We start from the raw sequence: 27,190 nt of genomic DNA on the forward strand, positions 1-27,190 counted from the left end.
TTCAAGGGAAATTTCCACCCCTACCCAGAGAATATGGCCAGACCTTCTGGCCCATGTGAAAACAACCATGCTATTCAACAATAGATTTCTTCAAGTCTGTCTAATCTTCTATAACATCGTCTTTGAGGGACCAAAATCCAGTCCAGTTTGTGTGTGCCAAGCTCAGTCTGATTCCTCTTCATAGCTTTTTCTCCAAAAAGAGGATAAGAGATCAAACCACCACATTCCTCCTTGTGTCACACACTCCCCTAATTTCTTATGAGCAAATTCTTGAGCAAAAGATGTATGTATCTCCCAGGAGTAAGTGAGCTTTTTTGAGCATAGGGCAGCAAAAATTGTGATTTAGTGGGGAATCTTCTCAGAGACTTGGATCTGCAAATGACACACCCAATTTACATTACTAACCAGAATGCTTATCATCTCAAGCTGAAGCATCTGCATTTGGGCTATTTCACAGGATCAGTGCTCTCCCAAGAAGAGTGGGAGAGCATTTCACTCTCATTACATTGCATGAGTGAAAAGCTCACCAAAGTGTGCTTTCCAAAACTAAGGACGATTTTGCCACACAGATGTAATCCATTCCAGATGTTTCTGGCAGAGCCCCAAGTGACAGTTCTACAGCTTCAATAAATATTAAGATACATTCTCTGCTAAATATCCCTATTTAATGTAAGTGCTTATTTTTTAAAAAGTAAATGAAAAGTGGAGTTATTTAAAATACTTGTAATTTGGAAACTGAAGCTCAGAGAAATTAAACAAAATGCCTAAAGTCACACAGCTTCTTAAGCCAGTAAACACAGCACTTCCCCAGGTGAAATAATGCCAGGTTCACGGAGAGCGCCTGTGTCGACAATAGAAGCACGTCCCCCTCCCAGTCTCAGCACACTGCCTGTGACCCTTAAGGATGTTTCTGATGAGGTGAAAAAGTGAAGGCATGGCTAGGGGAGAAGATGTATCCGGAGACACAGCGCCAGGTGACTGCTTTAGGAGAAGGAGCCCTTCCTAAGAACTAGTTCGTCAGAAGTGATCAGAACACAAAACTCAGGGTCCAACACTCCAAATCGTCAACAAATGCAGAGACCAAGATGGATGCACATTAATCCTGGTTAAAAATAGAGATTAGAATCTGCGGTACTTGGGGCAAGGGAACAGCCTTGGAATAAATAGTCACAGCCCCAGGAATTGGGAATAAAGTTGTTAAATTGACTACACCAATGCAGGAGAGCAGAGCTGGCTGCTGAGCCAATGTCAGGACCATGAGAAGAATGTTGGTGAAGGAGAAAAACCTAAGGTACAGATTCACAGATCAGGACAATCTAGAGACAGAGAGGCTAGTCTGGCACAGCTGAGAGTGTCTTGACAGCATTAAATCCCTAGAGCCCCCTGCAGAAGCACTTGTTCCTCCTGGCTCTGTCTGGCGGGTTGTGGGGCCAGCCTGCTTGCTTCCCGGCAGGGTCCTGACACCAATCAATGGTGACCGCACAGTCCCACACAGGCACCTCCATCGAACCAAGGGCACTCTGTCGGGCAGATGCACTGTCAACCTCGTATCTTACTCCTTGTCATAAAGCTCTTGTGTTTACCAGTGCATTAAATATAACCCTGCAATAGAAAATCCCCATTTTCATGCTTGAAATGTATTATCTAATGGCTTATCTATTTGACTTTTACTAGATGCCTTTCATTCCTCTAAGTGAAGTAATTGACCTTTACCTTGCTACCCTGTGGATTAAAAGGCCCCCCCCACATTCTGCATGTGATATTTTCAGTCCTGCAGGAGAGGCAATTTCGATTTGCTTTTGTTGCAGCCCTGCTCTTCGGGCGGGCCCTCAAATGAAGAGAAATCTCAAGGCCCAAGACTGCGTTGTGGCAGTTATTGTCACCATGATGTGGCTTTTATTAGAAAAAGCACAGGTCACTTCATTTCTATGGCCATCTCTATGGAATCTAAGGACCATTGGCCTATAAGACCTCCAGAACCTTCCACCTTAGTTTTAGATGACATAACCTCACTCCCTGCCTTGAATGGTTTAGGGACTAACAGCATTCTTCAGATTTGGTTCAAGCACCTGAAAGTTTAAAATCATGTCCAATTAGTGAAAGAAAAAAATATTAGTGTTATCAGTAAGAACTTAAGCCCTCTGTCAACCACATGTACCCAGAAACCTTTTGTGTGATAATTAAGCACTAGTGTTATATAGTACTCTGCAAGTCAGGAATTTGGAAGCCTTGGCTTTCTCTGGTACCTCATTAGCTTTCCTTCCCACAACCAAAATGATGACAATCATGAAAATGGTGACAATGATGGGGATGATAATAATGATAGCAAACACTATGTGCCAGGCACTGTTTTTAAATGCTTTAAATATAATAATTTGTTGTTCTTCATAGCAACATGAGTTAGGTAAAATTATGGTCCAGTTTCACAGATGAGGAAACTGAGGCACATAAAAGTTAAGTAACCTGCCCAAGGTTGCTCTGCAAGCAAGTGGTAGAGGTAGAATCTAAACTGAGGCATTTTGGACTGGAGAGGCAGAAGACCCAGGTACGAGTTTGGGTCCTACTGCATTTGGATAAGTTGTGTATAGAATGAGGGTATTCCACTAACTAATGTCTTATTTCTGGAGAGTACTCATGCTTGGCCTATTAGCCTCTGGAGGTATAGGGATCCTTCCTGAGCACCCCAGAAGGGATTCAAGATCCCCAGGGGAAGGCAGTCAATCAGTGAAGCCCTGTTACATGAAGAACAAAACTTGCTCCCATGTGCTGACTAAAAGATCAACAGACATGGAAAATAGATGTTGAGAGCTTCTCCCTCCTGGGAAGGCTGGTGATTGAATGCTAATGTCTTCCTTTGACCCAACATCTCCTGGACAATCTAACAGGGCCCCTTTCTGTGGTCCATCTCGCAGTCTACTAACTCTTCTCTGGCTTCCTCCCTTTTGTCTTTCTAGTTCTGGGTCCCCCTGAGACAAGGATTTGGATGCAAATAGTATATTTCGGAAATAATTCCAAACAGCATTATGAGGGATGGGGGAGTGAAAAAGAGCAGGAAGGGACGTCAATAAAGGTGCTGTTCTCAGAAATGTCTCCCTGAGAGGCAAGGAAACTGGAGTATTTATCCTCAAATATCCATCCCTCATTGGTTGAGGTTTGCTCCTGGGAAGTTAACTCACCTCTGGCTTGTCGCTTGCTGGCCAAGCGCTGAGCACACTGAGGCAAGAGACCAAGAAGCTGCCTGTGGGGGCCACTGTCTGCAGGGGCAATGATGCTTTTGCTACACACTTTTTATCTTTTCACATACAAAACCCTGTACCCTCTCGTTTTCCTTCCTATCAAATGACTTCGATAACCCGTTGAAACCAGAGCCAAAATCTTCGGCAACTAAAAGCAGGATAGAAACAGCTCAGTTTTTAAACACTTGAAAAAAAATGTTGGCTTACTTTGTTTAAAGAACTGCTAATAGGATTCAGGGAGAGGGTGGCAGGGAAACGTGTGGAGAAAAACTAAACCATTATGTTTCCATATGAAAACAAGTTTGGTTTTATATCCCACCACATGTAAACTCTGTAGGTCTGAGTTTTATCTTGATCTGTAAAATGGAGATAAAAAAATGGGAACCTGCCTACCTGTCTCTCACAAAGTTGCTATATAGATGAAATAAAACACCATTAGGAAAATGCACTCTTATGAATGCACATTTAAACACAGAATAAGCTCAAACAATGCTACCTAATTTATTATTGCTATTGTTGTTGTTGTTATTTCTCTGGTCCTGTGTTTCCACATTTCCACAGTAAGAGGATGGGATTGGATGATTCTTTCAACAAATATTTATGAAGATCCTACTCTGCACCAGGCACCATGAAAGGCCCTGTGCAGGAACTGGGGATTTATCCCTGCCCATCACCCACCCTCAAGAAGTTCAGGGTCCGGATCCCTTTCCTCGACACTACAGTGCCTCCCAGTGCACCAAACTTTCTTCTCATCCTTCTGTTAGGTATAAAACAAAAATGGGAAGACCTAATGACCCTGGAGTGGTTGAGTTGAGACAATAGGTCCCTTCTTTCTGTGGATACTATTTCAATTGTTTGTTTGTTCTGTTTTGCTTGTTTTTTAGTGGTTCAGTACCCAGAAATAATAAAATCTTAACTATAGGGTCTTATAGATCATAAGTATTTAACAAATGTTTTATAATAATCGATGATGACAGTCAGATGTGAAACTTATCAAGTTTATCCATTTAGGAGCTGTTTGTGGTAGCATTTGACATGCCGTCTCATTCAAAAGTCACAGTAAAACCAAATGAAGTCATTTATTGTTATCTCTATTTTACAGATGAGGAACTAGACTTAGAGAAACAAAGTCACTAGCCCAAGGTCAAGCAGTTTAAAAGCCATCAAGGAGGTATTCAAATCCACGTCTAACTCCAAAAGACGACAATTTGCACCTTAACTTTAAAAGCCTGTTCATTTTACAAAATAAAAAATATTTTTATAGAATTGTATAAGCTTAGAATTGGAATAGACTTTGAAATTATCTAGCATATTCTAATGCCCTCCTCCTAGTGATAACATTTCTCCAATTCCAATTCTAAATCCTTGGCATGAAAATCTGGTTGGTGGGCCCAGCCCGTCTTTTCAAGCCAGGCCATAAATTTTGGGTTTTTGACCAATTTATATAATGACTGCTTTGGGATTATGCATCCAGTCTAGCTGAATCAGCTTGGGAGATGGTGGAGTCATTGAGAAGTAACACGGTGTATTGTGTTAGTCAGAATCTTTTGATTGCAAGTGATAGAAAAGCAATTCAAACCAGTTTAGACAAAATAGAGACTATTTTGGCTCTTATAACTAGGAACCCAAGACACACCACATTCAGACAGGTTGGGAGCGTGGGCTCCACAAAGTCATCAGGACCCTGGCCCTGACTCTTGGTTTTGCTCTTCTCTGACTTGGCTTTACTCCAAGCCAAGATTCTCCATGTCATGGCCAAGATGGCCATGAGCAGTTCTGGGCTACCTACTACCGGTTTAGCAATACGATAAGGGAAAGGACCTGTCACTCCCATAATCTCAGCAAAAGCCCCACGATCAGTTTCTACAGGGATTAGGTCATGTTCCCATTCTTGGACCAATCATCATGTCCAAGAAGACAGAATGGATTGATAGGCTGAGCACAGCTTCTCTGCTCACTCTTGGAGCTGCAAGTTGGAATCTCCCACCTCAACCTCTTAGCCTGAGAATGAGGAAAGGTGGTCCCAAAGGGTTATTACCAAAGGAGGAATAAAGGATTTGGGGTATGCAAAAACTGCAACATGCACACCCACTACAGTTTAGATATTGCCAGAAGGTGGGGGCAGCCAAGGCAGGGCATTTTTCAAACACAGACCAAACCTTTCACATTTCAAAGAAATTAGCCCCAGAAAGCCGGCATAACACACCCAAAGTCAGCCAGCTAGTTAGTGGTTGAACACAGGTCTCTTGATCGTACATCATTTTACGCTAAAATATGACCATAGTCTATAGTAAATTATTTTAAATTTCACTTCTCATTAAAATATTCTCACACATTTGGTGTAGACCCCATCTCGGAATATGTAACCATCCAGATAGAAAGACTGCATGTATTGACTACGATTACGACAGTGTCAATAAATCCAGTAGCTGCCATCTAGTTATTCTTTCCTGAACATACCCTCTCTGTTGGATCTTTTCAGAACTGATTGCTGTTCTTCATTTCTATTTTCAGGGTTCTTTGTTTCTTTGCTTTAGAACATTTGTTTCTAATCTTATGTGACACGGTTCGGGTCATCGGTCACAGCAAGCAAGATCAGGCTCCTTTAGTGGGTGGGTGTTTTTCTTTTTCCTCTCTCTCACTCTCTGTTTTTTTGTCTTTAAACTTCAACTTTCCAAGGATTAACAAAAGTAGGCCACCATATAAGGGGGAAAAAAACAAAGGCTTTGCTAGGTGCACTCTTCTCTATTGGATATTATTTTATATCTCAGAAACGGGAGAATTAGAAGAAAGCTATTTCCCCCAATTTTCCATACCACCCATGGGAATCTAATTCAATTTCCTCTCTAATTTTCTAGTGAAAAGTAAAAGTATAGAATAAGGTTGCTGTAGTCTATTCTTTGCACAGGTTTGCCTTTTTTTTTATTCCTAGTCATAAAGCTATTTATTCTGCTTGATCCATTTGTAATCAGACTCATAACCATTTGAAGAAATAAGACCTTTTAAAAGTGGAGAAGTATACATATTTAAGAGATCTCAAAAACTTACTTGACAATCTAACCTGATAAAGGAATCCTACAGTGTCACACAGCTCTCAGCCCTATAGCCAGAGCCTTACTGAACTCTGTGGCTTTGCAGAGCACAAGAGAACTTCAGGTTTATTTCTGCCCTATTTTTCTTTTGTCCCAGTTTCTCCTAGAAAGAAGGAGAATTGTATTTTTTTAATCCAAGGAAGTATATAAGAAATTATCATGGTATAGTTCACATCAAATTGGAAGTATAAAATAAGTGAAAGAAATAGTTCACTTATGTGGTTCTATAAAGAGAAAAAAAGAAAAGAAATCTAACATAGCAGTTGGTTACCATAAACCACAGAATGGACGAGTGTATGTGAAAATAGTTTGAATACATCAAAAATCTTTATTATTGCTTCTTATATCAGAAATATATTCAGTTTCCAAAAACAGGAGAGCTGACTGTCTTAAACAAGATGGGGCTTGTTTTCTTTAAATGGGAGCACGTGGAGAGGTCAGCAGGCTGGGGGCTCATACAGTTGGGGAAGGACATCATCAGGCCTTGGTTGCCTTCTAGCCTCTCACTACCCCATCATTAAATGGAACATCCATTCTCACGGCTACAAAGCCTGAAGTCCCTCTAGCATTTCAGTCTGGATCCCAGCCTTTCCCGAACACTCCACCTAGTGACTACTGATCATATCTCATTGGTCAGAACTATATAACATGGCCAACCCTAAAGGCAGGGGAGCCTGGAAGAATGAGTATTTTAGTTTTCCTACCTGTTTTATAGAGGAAAGTGAGAGAGAAGGGGTTTTGAAGGACTTTTAGATAGCCAAAAAACTGTGAATTTGCTATACCTCCCTATGATGATAACTAACATTTATTGAATACTTACTATCTACCAGAATCTGTGGTATATACTTTACATGGACTATTTTATTTAATCTCCATAGCAATCCTATATTACAGATACTAATAGTAGTCCCACATTACAGGTGAGGAAACCAAGGCTCAGTTAGGGGCACCCAGCAGGTTCATGGCTGAGCTAGGACTTGAACTCAGGCCCTTTGTCTCCAGAGTCCAAACTCTTAATACCATGTTGCCCTATCTCTCTTATAGAATTTAATTACTTAAACAATGACCATTTGTATTTCTGGGACTGGAGACCCCTAAATTTTCTGTTTTCTCAAAAAAAAGTAGAATATAAAAGTTCACCATGCATATATTAAGCATCTGGGGTCATCTAGTAATTGCTAATTGGCCTTGGGTTAGTTTAGTTTTAATTTAACAATCTCTTTATCTCCCATTCTTCAGATTAATTGGTTGTTCAGAGAACAGTGGCAGTCAAGATTGAGATAATTATCTTGTTAAGGTCTCTTATCCTTCGGCACCTCTTATCTAACCAGATTCCTCATGAGTATAGTAAATAGGTCACAGAGCACCATCATATACCTGCTCCAATCTCGGACAATGCATTATCTCAAATTTATAAGCTCCTATTTTTATTTTATAGTCATGGTACTCTAGTCTCCCTGGCAAGCTTTAGAAATAGAAAAGGGCTATTTTTAATATTATCTAAAAACACCCAGCAGTTTAGTGAATCATGTAATCTGATGCTTCAATATGGGTATGTTTAGGCTTTCAAGTAAGGTTTAAATGAAACTTTTAAAGAATTTTTTAAATGCTATAAGGATGTCTAAGTCATTTATTGCTTAAATATACGTGAAGGCTTTCTGGTCCTTGTTGCATCAATTTTTGGAGCAAACTAATTGCCTTATATATTTTTAAAAAGACCATAGGATCACAGTGTCAGTGAAGAACTGATCAAAGTCTCAGTTTTTATTTTACACTCCCAGAGAAAACTGTGTAACAGTACATTTCTCTGCTTGAAAAAAAAATAGGTCTATACCAATCAGTTTCCAAAAATAATTCTTCAAGAACAGAGCTCAGGGGAGGAAAGCCCCCATCAGCTAGGGGCTGTATCTGGTACTCAATATATTCTGAAAGAACGAGATCAAGAGCCATATGGAAACCTGCCCTCTGGATGTGCAGGGCAGCTTCCTCAAGTCCTAACGCCCCTTCATTCATGTATGCTTCTCCTATAATACAGGAATCCAACACAAGTTGGATGTCCAGCCTCTTTGTTAGTCTATTAGCATGTGGCTACTTTCAAAACGTTATGTTGTAAGCAGATATCTGTTTCACACTGAACTTTGGCCATTGCACAGTTTAGAAAAATACATCTTCTGAAATCATTTTTGCTTACCAGTGATAGCTACTATCAGACTCTGGGTTTTATTAAGAAGGAAGGAGGAGTAGAATGCTGGAAAGATTGGAGCCCTCTCCTTCCACATGGTTAGGATCAGACCAGGCCCATTAGACACTTGAAGATCTGGGCTTTTGCTGTAAGACTGTGCTTAATAATACAAATGATAGTCATAATAGCTTTTTTTATTAAGTGCTTACTTTATAGCAGATGCTGTGTTCAGATATAAGTTCAGTTGTGTGAAAGAGACTCATTAACAGTGCCTTAAACAAAGCAGAAGTTTATTTTTCTCTACGTGGAGTTGGGAAGTCAATGCTTCAGGGCAGGGACCGTGGCTCTGCTCTGCACACCTGCCTTGACCCACCTTCCGCTGACTGCAATGGAGGTTGTAGGGCCCAGTTTCCGTTATCAGCAGTTTCTGCCATAGTCCATGTGGTCCGAGATGGCTCAACATCGTGTTCATGTTCCAGGAAGTAAATGAGAAACGGAAGAAGGAGTGCAGGCCCAACAGGAGTGTCACAGACACCACTCCTGCTAATATCCCATTGGCTGGAACATAGTTACATGGCTACACCTAGCTAGAGGAGGTGCTGGAAAATGTAATCTTTATACATGTGACCGTGTGCCCAGCCAAAACTGTGCTGGTGTATAAAAACACATCAATTAGCAGTCTCTGCTTCATTGTATTGTATCATTTAATGCTCCCAACAACCCCTAAGGTAGATTATTTTACTATCCTCATTTTACAGAGGAGTAAACTGAGCAAGCTTAGGGAACTTGCCTGAGGATCCTGCTAGAGTCCGACTTCATGACCCCAGAGCCCAAACTCTTTTTTGTGTGTTTGTGTGTGGGGAAGATTAGCCCTGAGCTAACATTATTGCCAATCCTCCTCTTTTTGCTGAGGAAGATTGGCCCTGGGCTAACATCCATGCCCATCTTCCTCTACTTTATATGGGATGCCACCAGAGCATGGCTTGATGAGCAGTGTGTAGGTCTGTGCCCAGGATCTGAACCTGCAAACCCCGGGCCGCCAAAGCAGAGCGTGAGAACTTAACCATTACACCACCACGCCGGCCCAGAAAGCCCAAACTCTTATCCACTGTTTTCTGTTGTCTCTTTTGGGTGAATACCATATTTCTTTTAGTTTATTTTTTTCATTTATTTAATGTAAAATTCAGTGGTTTTAATATATTCAAAAAGTTGTGCAACCATCACCACTATCAAATTCCAGAACATTTCCATCACTCTAAAAGAAAGTCTCTATTAGCAGTCACTCTCCATTCACCCCTCCCCCAGCTCCTGGCAACCGCTCATCTGCTTTCTGTCAGTATAAATTTGCTTATTCTGGGTATAAAGGAAAACATATATTATGTAGCCTTTTGCACCTGGCTTCCTTCACTTAGCGTAATATATTCAAAGTTCATCCATGTTGCAGCATGTACCAGTACTTCATGACTTTTTTTTTTTTTGCCAACTAATATTCCATTGTATGGGTATATTACATTTTGTTTATCCTTTCATCAGTTGATGGACATTTGGGTTGTTTCATCTTTTTGGCTATTATGAATAATGCTGCTATGAACATTTGTGTGCAAGTTTTTGTGTGGACGTGTTTTCAGTTCTCTTGGGTAAATAGCTAAGAGTGGAATTGTTGGGTCATGTGGTAACTTTATGTTTACCTTTTTGAGGAACTGTTAAACTGTTGTCCAAAGTGGCTGCACAATTTTACATTCCTACCAGCAATGTGTGAGGGTTCGTTTCTCCACATCATTGCCAACATTTGCTGTTTTCCATCTTTTTTAAATTATAACCATCCTAGTGGGTGTGAAGTGGTATTTCATTTTGGATTTCTTTTTATTATTCTTTCAGTAAAATCGGTATATAACACTACATAAGTTTCAGGTGTACAACATTATAACTCGACATCTATATACACTACAGAATGATCCACCACCAAAGTCTAGTTACCATCCATCACCGTACAACTGACCCCCGTCACCCATTTTGCCCACCCCCCAACCCCCCTCCCCTCTGGTAACTACCAGTCTGTTCTGAGTTTGTTTTTATTTTGTTTTGCTTGTTCATTTGTTGTTGTTGGGTTTTTTGGGGGGGATTCCACATATGAGTGAAAACATATGATATTTGTCTTTCTCTCTTTGGCTTATTTCACTTAGTATAATACCCTCTAGGTCCATCCATGTTGTTGCAAATGGCAAGATTTCATTCTTTTTTATGGCTGAGTAGTATTCTATTGTATATATATACCACATCTTCTTTATCTATTCATCCATCAACAGACACATAAGTTGTTTCCATATCTTGGCTATTGTAAATAATGCTGCAATGAAAATAGGGGTGCATATATATTTTTGAATTAGTGTTTTTGTATTCTTTGGATGAATATCCAGAAGTGGAATAGCTGGATCATATGGTAGCTCTAGTCTTAATTTTTTGAGGAATCTCCATACTGTTTTCCATAGTGGCTGAACCAGTTTACATTTCCACCAACAGTGTACAAAAGTTCCCTTTTCTCCATTCTCACCAACATTAGTTATTTTTCTTTTCGATAATAGCCATTCTAACAGGTATGTGGTGATATCTCATTGTGGTTTTAATTTGCATTTCCCTAATGACTAATGATGTTGAACAAATCATCATTAAAAAAACAAAATGTGCTTGTTGGCCATTTGTATATATCTGCTATAGCGAAATATCTATTCAGATCCTTTGCCCATTTTCTAATTGGATTATTTGTCATTTTATTATTGAGTTGTAAGAGTTCCTTATATATTCTGGATATAAAGACCATTTTGACTAATAAGCATAAACAATTTTAATATAGTTAAATTGTTTAATTATTATATGAACATGCTGATCAGTAGATTTGACAAAAATTTACAAACAAAATGGTCAATCCAGTTTGTGAGTACAGCTAGAACCTTAGTGCTAGTCAGGTTTAGGCCAAAGATTTCCAAACAGAGTACTGGTGGAAGGGAGAAGGTTTGCATAAGGATCACCCTCATGATTTTAGCTTTCCTTTTCATCAGGACTTTGACATACTGGTGAGCTCAGCAGTGCTTCTCAACACTTACTGTACATATAAATCAACAGAGGATCTGGTTAAAATGCAGATTTTTATTCAGTAAGTCTGGGGGAGGCCTGAGATATTAACAGGCCGTCTGGTAATCCCAAAGCTGCTGGTCCACAGACCATAATTTGAGTAACAAGTGTTAGAGTGAAGTATTAATATCGCTGTTTAGAAGTATGAGTCTAATTCTCCCGTGAACCAGTTTGCTTTGTTCTGCCTCAAGTAGAGTGATGTCCTCAAAAGATCCCAGCCTTTGGAATTGGCTGTTGGCTACCACTTACCAGCAATGTGTTTCTTTGAGCAAGTTATTTTACTGCTCTCAGCCACTTTCCACATCTGTAAATTACAGATACTTATTCCTCCTTCTCAGAGTGGTAATGAGGCTGAGGTGAAATATGTGCATAAAGCATCTCTTATAGTTCCAGGTAAATAATGAGGCTTGATGAGTGTTGGCTTTTTCTTCCACCTGCCTTCAATGATAGGGGCTGTCTCTCTGACTGTTTAGTGCAAATACGTCATCAATGTAGAGATAAGTCAGTGTTACTACCCTACTTCCCTGTAGTGTCATGATTAGGTAGAGTATTATCCCCTTTATGATCTGTAGTTAGTCTACGTATGTTTCATTGTCTTTACTCAACAGATCGTGTATTCTTGGCGATTAGGACTCTGTATTGTCTTCTTTTTGAATCCAATGAGACCTTTCACAGTGCCATCCACAGAATATGTTACTAATTAATTAAGGCTTACAGAATGAGTCAGATAGGCCATTTCAGTAGTAGTAGTAGTAGCAGTATTAACTATAGATATAGTAATAATAATTGAAACTAACATTTATTAATAACTTTATATCAGATACTCTACTAAGGGTATGCATGAATTCTCATTCAATCCCCAAAAACATTCTTTGAAACACATCCGTTTCTTGTCCCTGTCGCAGCTGAGGCCTGGCCATACTTAGAAAGTCAGCATGCCTTCTGCAGTGGAAGTGCAGAGTTCTGGAGGCTGGCTGCCCACGGTCTGGATCCCGGCTCTATCTCATCCTAGCTGCGATATGTGGATTTCCTAACTCCTCAATGTTCAAATGCATCATCTACAATTATTAGTGCCAATTTCATGGGATTATTTTGAACTTTATATGAAATAAAGTGTGAAATATGGAAAGAACACTTAACACAATGCCAGGTGCTTGGAAGTATTCAGTCAAGGTTAGCTCTGTTTATTTGTTTCTGAAGTCACTCATCCATGGCCTCACAGCAAGTAAATGCCAAAGGCAGAATTTGAACACAGGTTGTCTGATTCCAGCATCATAACTCATAATCTCTAAGTCATATTGCTGCAAATCTCCCATTTCAAATAGCATGTTGAGATGAAAACCGAAACTTCATGTCAAAGTGAAAAGAGAAAGGTTGAGGGGCTGCACAGGCAGAAAAAGCATGTGAGAGGCATTTTATAATTTATCACCTCTTGAAAAAGATATCTACAAAGCTCTGATATTTGTGCTAACTTACTTTCTAAAAGCATTGGTGTAGCTAGTGCCAGTCCAATGCAAAGGGTGCAATGAGAGGCTGATCCAGGTTTTGTAGTACCTGAAACTTATGCCCTTTGGGGGGGGGGGTGCTGATTAGGGAAAGACATTCATTAATTTAAAAAACACAATAATATCTTATTTGTGAAAATTATGCAAAAGCGCATGACCATGTGAACACATTGCTAAGATCCTTCTCGAGATCTTGGAAGGGGCTTGATGCTTAAACTTCATTCACTTCGTGGTGAGTCCTCCTCTGGCACAAAAGTTGCCAAAACCCTGCCCTGCAAGGCAGCAAGCCTGGTCTCCCTTCCTGTTTTGCTTCACAAATGGCCATTTTTGAACTTCTTTGTCTCGGTTCCTCTATTTGAAACACTGGTAATAGACTGTATATACAGACCTCTAGCTCACAGGAAATTCTGGTGGATAACATGCTTCCCAGAATAAACATATTAAGTTATAAAAAAAAAAAAAAAAAAAAAACAGGCAGACCGTATGGGTTTTTCATACCTACTGGCAGGTGCACAGATCTAAATGTTGGAGCCTTTTTATAAGCAAGATTAAATTGACTCATGACAGCTGGTCACTAAAATACAGGAAGTGCAGACCTGGTTGAAAGCAAGAACACACTGGTTTTCATTAAGTTTGCATCACAGAATAGAGCTCACTTTTTTTTTTTAAGTCTGTCTTAGCAATGCCCTTATTTGACAGTGTGTGCAGTTTGTCACTTACACACAAGTGGATCTTCAAGGGACAAGCAAGTCAATTATCTCTATCTGCAGTGTCTTGGTGTGAGTTCTGTGTGTGTAAACAGAATCGATGAATAGGCTTCGCTCTCCACAACATCAGATATTTGACTGCTAGCGAAGCCTGTTAGTCTCCACTTGTACAGTTCCTCCCCCACCTAATGTGATGGTAGACATGGGAGCTGAATGGCCATGGAAATGGATAATGAACCTGTCAGAGACAAGTAGATGTCACGGAAATCTGCCCTCCACCCCATCACAAGGCCAGAGGTCATAACACCAGGAATTGAGAGCAATCTCCCAGCATTGCGAAATCCATTTTTTTCCGTTGGAGGAAAAGCCACTCTGGCAGGGGCTCTAAACAAAGGATTTTAGCGTCTGATTGGAATAGGGTGACAAGAATAAACTGAGCTGTGGAAAATGAAAGGGAGCCATTTGCAGATACAGGCCAATGTCGTGGTCTGGCACGGCAATTGTCACAATGACTGAGGAAAGACAACCCGGAAGCTGAGCTAGGTCAGCAGATTTACTGTTGGAGAAGATATAGTTTTAGCCAGCACCCAAGCAACGCTCTGCCAAACTTCAGCTGAACCAGGATGCTAATCTTTGCATGAGAAGTTGAAGCTAAAAGATGCACATTCCAGAATAACTATGCTACACAAATGCTATGTTTTTCCACTCCTCTAAGCTGTATTCTTCTGGGTCTTTCAGGCATTTTTTTTAGGATAGCTCTTGTGTTAGATTTCAGGCATTTGGCAAATCCTCTGGAATTTAAATTAAATTAAATAGGGTTTACAAGTTCTCACCAACTTTATAGAGTTCCCTTTGCCTATTACAAGATTACTTATGAAAACCAATGGGAAGGGCATGTGGTAATTTCCAGCACGCATCATAGAGTTTAATTTAGTACAATGCCTACCAATTCTCTATTTTTAGTCAATTGTCATGGTAGGCATAATAGAACAGGCACATGAAGTTTCTGCTTTCAAGGAGTTGACTTGTTTTTTAGTCATTTGTTTATTTGTCAAATTTTTTTAAGCATTTATTATGTGCCAAACACCTTGACATGTGCTAGAGATGTTACAATAAATAAGGCAAACATGGCTGCTGCTGCCAGGAGCTCACTCCAGTGAGAGTGACAGAAGAATAAGCAATTACAATACAACCTAGGTCTGTAGCAGAGATGGTTCAGGTTTATCATGTGACTCACCTTTTCTAGTGTCAGAGGAGCACATAGGAAGGGCATTCTGGGGGATTAGAAAAGCGTTCAGATAGTTGATCTGCAGATGCTTTTTGAATGTCAAGTAGGAATGAAACACTGAGATTTCCAAGCTGACACTTGAATGGTAAGAATTATGCAGATAAAAGAGGTAGAGGTAGGAGAGTAGAATGTTCTAGGCAGAAGGAACAGCTTATAAGTTTACCTGAAGGCAAAGTTTGAAGAACTAAGTGTAAAATTGGTAGTGGTGCAGATGAGGCTGGAGAAGAGACAAGACATAGATTTCAGGGGGACTTGTACACCACGTTATATAGAGCTTGGACTCTATTCTGAGAAGAATGAGAAATCCTTTAATGGTTCTAAGCCAGGGACACCCAAATAATTTGTGTAAATGATTGTTTTGGTTATTGTATTGAGACGGAGCTAGAGAGGACTGTGAATGGAGGCAGTCAGGTCTGTTTAGAAGCCATTGTAATAAACCAGACCAAAGATGATTGTGATCTCAACTAGGGAAGTGGAAGTGACTAGAGTAATCAAGGGATCTCAGAACTTGGTGAGGGACTGAGTAATAAAAAATTAGGTGTGATAGGAAAGGAAGAGGGAGGAGTCATTCTTGACCGACTGACTGGAAGGTCATGCAACTTACTGAGACAGAAAACATGGGAGAAGTAGGTGGGAGAGAGAAGCCAAAGAATTCACTTTTGGATATGTTGAGTTTCCCATTCGCGGGAGAGAGATCCGTGATGGAGACACAGATCCAGGACTTATCAAAATGTTGATCAGATAATCTTCACCTGGTAATGATGGAGGGAGAGGGTACTATGGATCTCTATGGATAACAGAGAATCTCTGAGTCTCCTAAAATGTTTTCAAATATTTGAGCTTATTTTGCATATGTTTATTTCTTCTGGGGAAATAAATGATGCAAGTTTGCTTTAAGAGGCCTATAACTCAAAGGCAGTTAAGGACCACAGAGGAAACCGAAGGGACAACCTGGATCAGAGTACCCAAGAAGAGTCACTTAGGCTCACTGTGCTGGCCCAGAACCCAAAGAACAGCACATGAAGAGAACACACAGAAGAAGGAGGTTCTGAAAATGAGCTTGAGAATCCAGGGAGGAGGGCGTGTTAGGGAAAAGGGAGTGGTCCACAGAGTCAAATCCCCTCAGGGGTCAAATAAGGCAAGGCAAGGTATCCATTGGATTTTCAACAGGAGGTCATGGGTGATCTTGGCAAGAGAGGCTGTGGTTAGTTGGAAAGAATGATAAGTGGGAGATGAGACAATGGAGATGGCAAGTGTAGGAAACTCAAGAAAAGAGAGGAGAGTGTTAAAGAAGTAGCTGGAAGACGAGGGTACAAGGTGGATATTTTCCCCTCTTAAGATAGGAGAGATTTGTGCAGTGAGTAAAAATTTTGAAAGCACAAGAGCCTCAAGTAACAATCAACCAAACCAAACATACAGAAGCATTTAAGGAAATCAGAAGAGTAGAGATTAGGGTGTCCACAGTGGTCAGGATAGATTTCAGGGAAGAGTTATGAATTGAGTCAAGCCTTGAATGATTAATAAGCTTTTGGATAGGTAAGAATGAACCATAAATTGGAAGAAATCTGACAAAAGTAAGACTAAACATTCATCTGTTCTTCTTTCATCTCCTTTTGTTATTCAAAGAATATTTTCTCAAAGAATATAAAGTCTTTAGAATGGAAATTGCCTGTAACTCAGAGAGCAACTACAAGTATGAAAGTATTAAGAGTTACAAGATATATAATCCAATTTACAATTACTACTTGCATTCTTGGTCTTCACACGTGAAACCAACATATTCTTTGGGGTCACATTGTTCATTTCCTCATTTGGAATTTTTAACACCAGATAAAGGCTGCTAAATCAGTATAAGCTGGTGCTTCTATCACTTAGGTTTCAAACATCTTATATATATATGTATATATATATATAAACACATCCATAAATAAAAGTGCTAATGTTGGAAAGCAAAAGATCCTTTAATAAGTAACTTAGCACAAGTAACTCTCTGCATATAGGAGATTGTTACAAGACCTAGTTCATAATTAAACACTGTCTGTTTCACTTAACTGAGTTATTTTTTCTCTTATGTTTTTAAAAGATTGTACAAATGTTGATTTTTAAAGGTTGTGTTTATATGTCTAAGTTGAACAGGTATTGTTTAAATAGTAGCTTTCCAGCTTATTACAATTCATAACTATACAGAGGGCAGAGTGTGGCTACAAGTATTACAAATTGTAGTAGACCCCTGAGGAAGCTGAGGCTTGGTCTTACGCAGGGAGGCTTGAGTGGGTCCATTGCTTTGGGGGCTACAACTTTTAGTTAGAAGAGAACCCAGAAGCTCTCAGTAATAGTCTTAGCCATTCCTTTACTTCCTTGCCATAAGTGGGGGGTCAAGGTTCCAAACAGATCATTGATGCACAAAACAGAAACTTGGATATTCCTTATAGACTTTATAGAAACCAACATCAGTTGTTAAAGAATCTTATTTTCCTACTTAAGAAAGAGTATGGTTACTTTCTCCAATTCATGACCTCTGCTACAAAAGAAAACAAATGTAAAACACCACAGTATTTCTTTGGCTTTATGAAACTTGACTTTCTATATTTTTGTCTTCGTGGAAGAGGCCAGGCTCATTTAAAAATACACACACACACACACACACACACACACACACACGTATTATTTTCAGGTTCAGGCTTGGACAGATCTTGGTCCTTTATTCCCCAGCCTGGGAGTCTTGTTTCTCTCCTTTGGGTGGACACATCTCTTCCCACATACGTTGTTCTGACCCCTGGTCATGGTCATTCTTTCAACCTAGATTTTACTTTTCCAGAGGATGCAGCCCGTGCTTGGTGTTACAATCTATAACCTGCTACTTCAACAAATATCATGTTAGTCTTTGCAATTTTGCAATCCAAGACTTTGGACATAGGAGTGTATTTTTGTGGAAATTGCATATTCCACTATTGCCTCTCATGTATCACAGCTTTATTCATCGGCACCAAAGGCAAGGCCTTTGCTAATGACCTCAAACTCCTGCCACCCATAGGTTTTTATTTTCTAGGATTCTAAGCATCTTTTATCTGAGTCATTTGACCCATTTTTGAGACACCTTTGGGATCATCTTTTTTGCCATGAGTGGAGAGTCTTGGTGGAAAAACTCTCCCTATCTGAGGGAATGTCATCTTAAAGCCTGGAATGAGAACACCTACCTGATTATAACCTCTTGGGATCTATAAAAATAACTCTGAATAACAGATTGTCTTAATAGTTATCTTTCTTTTTAAACAAATAAGAATTGTCCTTCTGATTCAAGGAAAAACAGAAGATAACATTGTTATTTAAACCCAGATGAAACCCAAGATGAAATTTTCCTAGATTTGATAATATCACAGAAAAACTTCTCACTAGTGGCAATATTTTGGATACCTGTTGGGAAACTCTTGATTTTGGAACACAGGTATCACGTGGGAGCTTCAGGCCCCGCACTGAACTGACTGACTGGTATTAGGATTCCTCAAAGTGTGATGTGAGGACAGGCTGCATGGTAACTACCACCACCACGTATTCCCCCCAAGAGCACTTGTTGAGAAGATTCTGAGGGAGGGGCCTGCAAATCTACACTTTGCCAAGAGCCTCTATGTAGCACTCAAGCACTGCAGGATGTGAGAGCCACAACCCTAGGAGATAGATGAGTAAAGCCTCAATGCTCGCTGAGACCAACTTGACTTACAATGAATTCTTGTTTCTTCTCTGCCTAGGTGCAAGTGTAATCTCCATGCCACTGTGTGTGTGTATGACAACAGCAAATTGACCTGTGAATGTGAGCACAACACTACAGGTCCAGACTGTGGGAAATGCAAGAAGAATTATCAGGGCCGACCTTGGAGTCCAGGCTCCTATCTCCCCATCCCCAAAGGCACTGCAAATACCTGTGAGTAACTTTGCTCGGTAACACCATATTTTGTGCACAATGAGCTGATAGTTCCTCTCAATTTTGCTTGCAATTGTGCTTTTACTCCTCTTACCTGTTGTATGACCATTCCTCTTCAAAATGCAGCTAAAGCTTTAGTCCCTATCTTACCACTTGTAAGCACATTTTAACACTTGGATCATCTGTTAAATTCAGTCTTCCAACATTCACATCAGATGTGTTGGGAAATGATGGAAATCACAGGAGAAATTTTTTCTAAGTGCATGAAACAGGAGGTTCCTTTCTTCCTGCCTCAAATTAATTTCCTATAGAAGGCATTTAAAACTCCCAACTCTAACTTAATTTTAACCATAAACAACTTCCAGAAATTCTCCACATATTTAGAACCCCATTCCCATACTGGGTAACCTGAGAGATGATTTGTCCAGAAGATGTTTCCCTCTCCAACTTTAACTGGCCTAACTTTGCCCAGTGAAATAATTGGCTTTTTCCAAATACCAGCAGTTGAGGTCATGCCTGGCATGGATCCTGTCAGTCGAGGCCTTTAGATAACGAGCATGACTGTAGGCCTGCAGGTACCACATTAAGAAAAGAGATATTTGTGTGCATATGAAAAGAGCACAGGCATTATCTGTGTTTACGAACCATGCGAGATGCCCCATTAACACCCCTGTGTTTGTCCCACTGATATCCCTGAACATCCATGGGAAAACACACTCTGACATGCTCAAGGAGAGAAGTGATTACTTCCAGAATAAACTGCCCGATTCCATGGATGGACCGATTAGCCGCTTGCAAAATCTCTAGGTTTGCCCTCTTTCAAAAGTGGAACAAGGGTGAGGCTGAGAATATACCCATTCAAGTGAGAAGTGACAGAAGCAGCAAGACGGTGAGCAGTGGGAGAATGAAAACTTGAAAAGCCACTGGCTCTGTGCAAGGCTAAGAATGTTATCAGGCACTTCAGAGCAGCAGCTGTGAGAAACCAAAACCTAAAAACTAATATCACAGGAACCAGGACCTTATCAAGTTAAACGTAAGAGTAATAGACCGAGTAACAAGCCATGAAGTGTAGGGGCATGAAATTATGATAAAATTTCTATGAAGCAGGAAAAAAAATTCCTTCAAAAGGTTAAAAAAAAAATCCCTCTTTCTAAGCGTATTCAGTTTCTTTCTGTGTTAAAGGAAAAACTGACAGTCTAACTCCTAAAATTAATACATTAAAGCACCGTAGAGCAGAAATGTTGATTTTTCAAGGCGATTTTATTAATGGAGACTCTATGGGCTTGCTTCAATTGTTGAGGGTCATAGACACATGAATGCAGAAAGAATCTCATGAGGTTATTTGTTGTGATACCCTGTGGCTGGCTACCTAAGAATCCCTGTCACCAGGGTTGTCACATTTAGTTTAAAGGTGTCCCTAGATGAATATTTCATTTTCAGTATCTGCTGCTTCTTTAATGGGACAAGATGGAAGAGAACGAAGTTCACAAACACTTGCTGGCATTCTGGCTCATCCTCAGGGCTTGTGAAGACTACCAGAAAGGCAACTTGGTGAGCTGCTGTTGATGGCGTTGGCTTCTATTCTAACACGGCCCTATTCTTATTCTATCCATAACTATGCTTCAAAGTCTTGTTTATTTCAAGGCATTTTCACTGGGAAGACCTTTTGATGCCAACCAAGCTTTTTCACTAAAATGAATTTCTTGTTATATTTTCTGTGGAAATGACTTGCATACTCCCAACCTTTTGCATATTGCAGATCACTCCCTGGCCAAAGGAAGCAACCTCTTTCAATTTTCCTTATAGGCTCCATTGTGCATCCATCTCTTAGTTTTTACTGCCTTCTCTAGACTTTTAGACTTTTCCACATCTCTGTTAAAATAGGAAGGTGACAGATGGACACACTGGCCAAGGAGGTTCAATTCAATGTTGTAGTCCTCAGTATGGCAGAAAGTAGATGAACGATTTTAGAGATTGTCTGCAATGGTCCAGTCTTGCGATGGAAAGAACCCCTTAAACTAAATCTCTGACACACCATACTGTGCTTTAAAACATCCAAGGATGGAAGGAAGCCATTTAGTGGTTTAGTACACAGGTTCTAGGATCAAATCCCAGTTCATCCATTCACTAGCTATGTGATCTTGAGAAAGTAACCCAACCTCTCCAACCCTCAGTTTCCCATCTGTAATGTGAGGATAGTAACAGTTCTTACCTCATAGGAATTTTGAGAAAATTGAATAAACTAATGCATATGATGTGTTTAGCATAACACCTGTCACAAAATAAGTGTTCAAAAATAATTTTAGTTTTAGAATTTTTTTCATAAGGCAGATTTGTCCATTATTGGACAATTTTAATTATTATAAAAGGTATTTCTTAACATTAATATTGAGTGTCTCCTAATTTCCAACCATTTTTTCTTTTTAAGTAGTAAAAGATCTATATTGACCCCAGTTTCTTTTCTTCTCCTGGTGAATATCATCAACTGCATTTTTCATGTGATAAAATTTTCCTGTCTCTTACCTGATTGCTTGTTCTGGAATTTTTCTGATTTTTTAGTGTGGAAATTCAAGCCAAGCACAGGACTTCTAGCACTATTATGATTATCATTTCACATTGGCTTTTTCTTACACACATGCACACACACATACATGACTCTAGTTGGTGCATTACAAGTCAGTTATTTAAGAGGGACACTTAGGATATGCCATATCCTAATACAAGAGCACAAAACCTAAGAAGTAAAAAAGGAATGGCTGCAACCTCTGATCCCTCAATATCAACTTCTCATTGGCCTATAAATGCCACCCATACTAAATAATCTCTGGATTTAGCAGAATCTCAAGCAGCCAAGGTAATTTTTGAACAGGAAGGTCACTTCCTGCCCACTCTTAGCAAAAGAATTAAGAGGCCTTCGTTAAACCAGGAAATTATAAGATCTCCCTTCAAAGACCTCAACCCGTCACTCAGAGGTACCCTAAACTGGGACCTTGCTGGGAATCACATGGCTTTGGAAGTCCTGAATTCTGGAGCACCTCCAAGGCCACTTTTGAATGGAGCATGTAGAGCCAGGAGAGAAGAGTACAGAGCCCCAATACTCTAAAATAGCCACCCCAATCTGTGAGACACATCACATTTCCCTATGCTTTTCACTACAATAGACTTGGCAGAGGCAGAAGTAATAACTCTTATGATGATATTTTTATTCATCATACTTATTATTCAAGACTCAGTGTGTTTTTTGGGTGCTTTAAAGCCATATAAATGTGTATTAAGTAACGCCTCTTTAAATTCCGGTCCCTGTGAACTAACACATGATATTTTTCTACATATAGATGCTGAAAACTTAGTAATCAACCTTTAGGAACTATAACTCCAGGAAAAATAATATGATATCATTCTACACCTCTGCTTCCCAAACCGTGCTCTATGACCCTTAAAGGAATTCCCTGGCCAAATAAGTTTGGAAAATGTTGTACACTATACTGACTCTTAGATATTCATATTACTTTATTACAAACATTTGAAAATCCTATAGTAAAGTAATCTATTTTATCCTGTGTTTCCCAAACTTAATTGTTCATGGAATACTTAATAACTTTCTATACAACACTCTTTTGGGGACGTGCTGCTCTAACCAATTTCTTTAGCCTCGTGACAGAAATGTCATGGAGACAGGTAGAAAGCCCAGCTAGTTCAGCTGTATTCAATCTTTTGCTTTCCTCTTACCTACATGGTCTAATTGTCTTCAAAGAAAGAAAATTAAATTGGTCTGACATTGACATTATTTGTTTGTCCAGAAATCCAACTTGAATTGTTACATACTATGTAGGACTCCTCTTAGTGATGGAAAGTAATTTGATGATTGTTCTATTATTTTCTCTCGTATTAAATTTGCATTGACCAATTTATATTTTCCCAGGTGTACACATGTTTTTCATTATCCAGCAATTTCCTAAGTGCTTTACATGCATTAGCTCATTCTTAACTCACAACAATCTTATAAAGTAGAGGCTACTATTTTTATTTTACCAATGTGGAATATGATGACTACTGATGGAAAGTATCTTAAGGTTTACACAGCTGGAAAGGGTAAGAAGGAGGATTTGAGCCCAGGTGTATCTTGAGTCCAAGGACTGCACGTTGCGTTTGTTGCTTCTCAGGTTAAAGTTCAGTGACTTCCTCTGTCCTCCAATGGGGTTTAGGCTCCATTTTGACACCTGTTTGAATAAGTCAGTCTTCTCTAAACCTGCTCTCTCCTACGTGTCTCCCTAGATCTCTTCTGTTATTTCTTTGCCTTCCAAGATTCCCCTTCTGCCCTTGCTTTAAATTTTTATGCTCCCCACCTCTGCCTTTTCTCAGTCTACAGTTTTTCCCTTTGTCTTCCAATTTATTCCTGTGGTTTTAGTTCTTAGTATTATCGGTTTAATAGTAATCAACCAACTCTAGCCTGAATCTTTCTGATAAATCCAGACTGCTTTTTCCAGCTGACTGTAGAGATCTCAAAGTCAACATGCTAGATACTGAATTTATTCCTTTCCCCAAAATCACCTTTCTCTTCACTCTCAATTGAAATTCTGTTCATTTTTCAAGACTGCTCTTCAATGCCGACTCCTCAGTGCAGTCTACCTAGACTCTCCCATGCAAAATCAATTGCTCCTTTCTCTCTAGATTCTTGATAATGTGTGTAGACTTACAATTGGTTGACTATCTGCAACCAAAATTGTAATAATAATGATAATAATGATAGCTACTATTTATTAAGCTAACCATAGGCTTTTATACTGTGTGAAGTACTTTATGTGCTCTATTGCTTTAAATCCTCACATTATCCCTATGGGATGTGTACTATTTTTATGCCCATTTTACAGATAAGGAAACACAGGCACATACAGATTAATAAGTAAGTTGTCCTAAGGTCCCAAATGCATGACAGAGCACGATGTAAACTCAAGTATAGCTGACTTCAGGAGCTAAAATTTAAGCAATTCTTAGCAATTTAAGAATGAGACCATATTTTATTCTTGGCCTTTATAAATATTTGTGGAATTAATTATTTGGTGAATGAATAAGTAAACCTAAATAGTCCTGTAGTGTGCATGTAAGTACATTCACCTCAGCTCGATCTTCCCATGTCTCTTGGGACATATGGCCTTCACAGCACAGCAGCTCTAACACAAGAGTCTTCAGTCTCCTACAGGAAGAGACCAGCTGAGATCTTGGAGGAAATATAAGATGAAAAAGACTCACTTTTTTTTTCATGGGTGCTCATGGCGCATCCAGTCATCTAGAGATGGCACAATGGCTGGCTGGTTTTCACAAGCCTCCCCAAGTGGCATTCATGGCCTCAGTGACTTGACCACCATCAGCCTCTGACCACTAGCCTTTCAAGCTCAGAACCCTGATTCTATCAGCGTAATGAGAAGGCACCTTCCTTTCAGGGCCTTATGTATATGAACCAAGCTGTAGGCCCAATATATAAAACCAGAATACCAAGTTATTCATGTACAACCACCAGTCCACAGTTTCTTGTCTGAAGCTCATGGGACCAGATATGATTTGGAATTCAAAATTTTTAGGATTTTAAAAGGTAATACAGTGTACATACATTGTATTACAACAATACCCACAGCAGAATATCAGGTAGCACCACTTAAACATTTTAATATTTTTGTAGCAAACCTGTGATTATTCTCACCAGATGGATAAGGGAAGACCTCATATTCCTTCCAAGTCAGGTTTTACCACCAAATTAGTTCAAATCACATTGGGTTGTGCTGCAGGTAAATTTTGGGAAAAAAAAAACTTTCAGCTTTCAGAGTTTTTTTTCACTTGAGGATTGGAGATAAGAGATTGGGGCCTGCAAAAATTGGAAAGATAGTGTAGAGTGGTTATTATAGGCCCAAGCTCTGGAACCTGGACTTCTGGGTTCAAATCTCAGTTTTCTTCCCAACGGACTGAGATGATCTTGGGCAAGCTCTTTGTGTTTGAGTTTCCCTCATCGGTAAACTCATCCTAAGTATTGACCTCATAGGATTGTCACAAAAATTAAATGGAGGGGCCAGCCGGGTGGTGTAGCAGTTAAGTTCGCATGCTCCACTTCTGCGGCCTGATGTTCGCAGTTTCGGATCCCTGGCGTGGACCTACACACATCTCATCAAGCCATGCTGTGGTGGTGTCCCATATAGAGTAGAGGAAGATGGGCACAGATGTTAGCCCAGGGCCAATCTTCATCAGCAAAAAAAAAGGAGGATTGGCAACAGACGTTAGCTCAGGGCTAATCTTCCTCACCAAGAAAAATAAAATAATAAATGGATTAATACAGGTAAGGCATTTAGAACAGTGGCAGGCGCGTAGTGAGCACACAGCGAAGTTAGCTGCTATTTTCATCATAATTTCACTGAGATCTAGCACGTGGACCCATCCTAGCCTGATCAGCAAATTCTCCCGTTGGCGGCAGTAACTATATGGAGGGATAAATTGTGACCAAATGCCAGTTTATTCATCCACAATATGACATAACTGTTACAGTATTCAGAATATTCAAGTCCTTATGACCAGTGTGTTCTCTCCGCTGTAATTAAGTCTCCTTGCAGAGCCAGATAATAATCAGAAGGTTGCTTGGTGAGCATGGGATCAGGAAATTTAAATGATTCGAATGCTAATAACATCAGGCTGAAACATCCTGACACATCCATCCTGCCGCAAGGTCAGCCTCCCTAATGCCACCAGAACACTGAAGATCTGAAAGATTACAGGTGACCTCTCCCTCTTCCTGACAATGCTAGGACACCACTGCCACCATAGGCCTCAGGATGCTCCTCTTTCTAGGCTTCTACCTTCCAATTTGCCGTTCTTCCATTCTTCAGATATGTAAATACGCTAAGTCAGGTTAATGTCACCTCTGTCAACTCTGCCGCGTACACTGAGGTCCCAGAGCTGTTCTGTTGCTATAGATGACTTTAGTTATCTCTGCTTGGATCGTTTATATGATGACTTCACGGTATAATTCTGTGAAGGTAATCTTATTTCCTTCACTTTCAAGTCCCTGGGAGACAACTCACTGTACTTCCTATCAACAGCAGTTTGAACCAGGGACCAGGGCTGGAAGGACATTGAGAAGTAATTCTTCTGGGATACAAATGAGGCTGCAGAAAGTTTTCTTGCTCATCACCTACCTCTTCTTCAACTGGGCTTTTGGGAGTCAGACCTCCCAATGGCTGCAGCCTGACTAGAAGAACTAGTCACCTACTTGATGGGCTTTTTTCCAACCATCTTTCACAATAGTGGTAAAACTTCCTCTCAATTTGAAGCATTCCAAATCTTTGTCTCTTCTGCTTCCCTCTTCATGAAAAGCTGCTGAACTTTCCATTGATTCTCAAGAGGAGTTATGGCTTTTAGCACTGCATTAATCTGCTTTGGAAGATCAGGGTGTTTATTTTTGAGATCTCTATCATGTTGACTTCCTGGAGCCTAACTATGTCCCCTGTGGCCATTTCTTGGTGGAAGGTTTAGTAAAATTGAAAAAAAAAAAGGAGAAGAAGAAGAAAAAAATAACACATTATATAATTCTACTAGGTTCTAGTCCCCCTAATTGCAGCAGAATTCCTTTAAAACAAACATTAAAATAAATATGGGAGTGGGGAGGGCTGGTTGAGGAGGGAGTAACTGCATAAGTGGCTACAAGCTGAACCCCTTCTCATCCTTCTGGCACAGGGAGCCCTTGGGCTTACTCAACGTGTATGTGTATCTCTGACTGAAGCAGCATTTCTATTCTAGAAGAAGCAATAGCACTAAAATCATATATCAGGTATTGTGGAACCTTCCCTTAAAACTCATGCGTTCCTGTGCTTCATTTCCTCAGTGCAGGTTTAACAAGGTCTTGGTAGACAGGGGTTAGGAATTACACGCTAAGAAGAGGTCGACTTGGACAAGGCAACTGCTTCTCTTTGTGCCTTCAGTTTCCTCTTCTGTAAAATGAAAGGGCTGACTAAGATTATTTCTTAACTCCGTTTCAGCTCTTAACTTTTTATCACTGTTTCTGAATTAGCTATCTGGTTATCTTCCTTCCTTTTCTTCCTTCCTTTCTATCTACCTATCATCTATTTATCTTTCCCAAGTATTTTTGAGGT

General features: G+C 39.8%; 1 protein-coding gene across 6 annotated transcripts in view; it reads left to right on the forward strand.

Moving 5' to 3' along the window:
- The window catches only part of NTNG1 (netrin G1), a 315,325-nt gene that overhangs the window by 212,268 nt on the left and 75,867 nt on the right, over positions 1-27,190 (forward strand). For 5 of the 6 annotated variants that reach the window (XM_058538660.1, XM_058538658.1, XM_058538661.1 and 2 more), the window contains exon 4: positions 18,886-19,058. In XM_058538660.1, the coding sequence (XP_058394643.1) occupies positions 18,886-19,058 (173 nt within the window). Of the gene's footprint in view, positions 1-18,885; positions 19,059-26,774; positions 26,934-27,190 lie in introns of those variants that run through there. The other variant, XM_058538662.1, reaches the window with a different exon arrangement.

Source organism: Diceros bicornis, chromosome 4 (genome assembly GCF_020826845.1).
Source record: "Diceros bicornis minor isolate mBicDic1 chromosome 4, mDicBic1.mat.cur, whole genome shotgun sequence".
Classification (NCBI taxonomy): domain Eukaryota; kingdom Metazoa; phylum Chordata; class Mammalia; order Perissodactyla; family Rhinocerotidae; genus Diceros; species Diceros bicornis.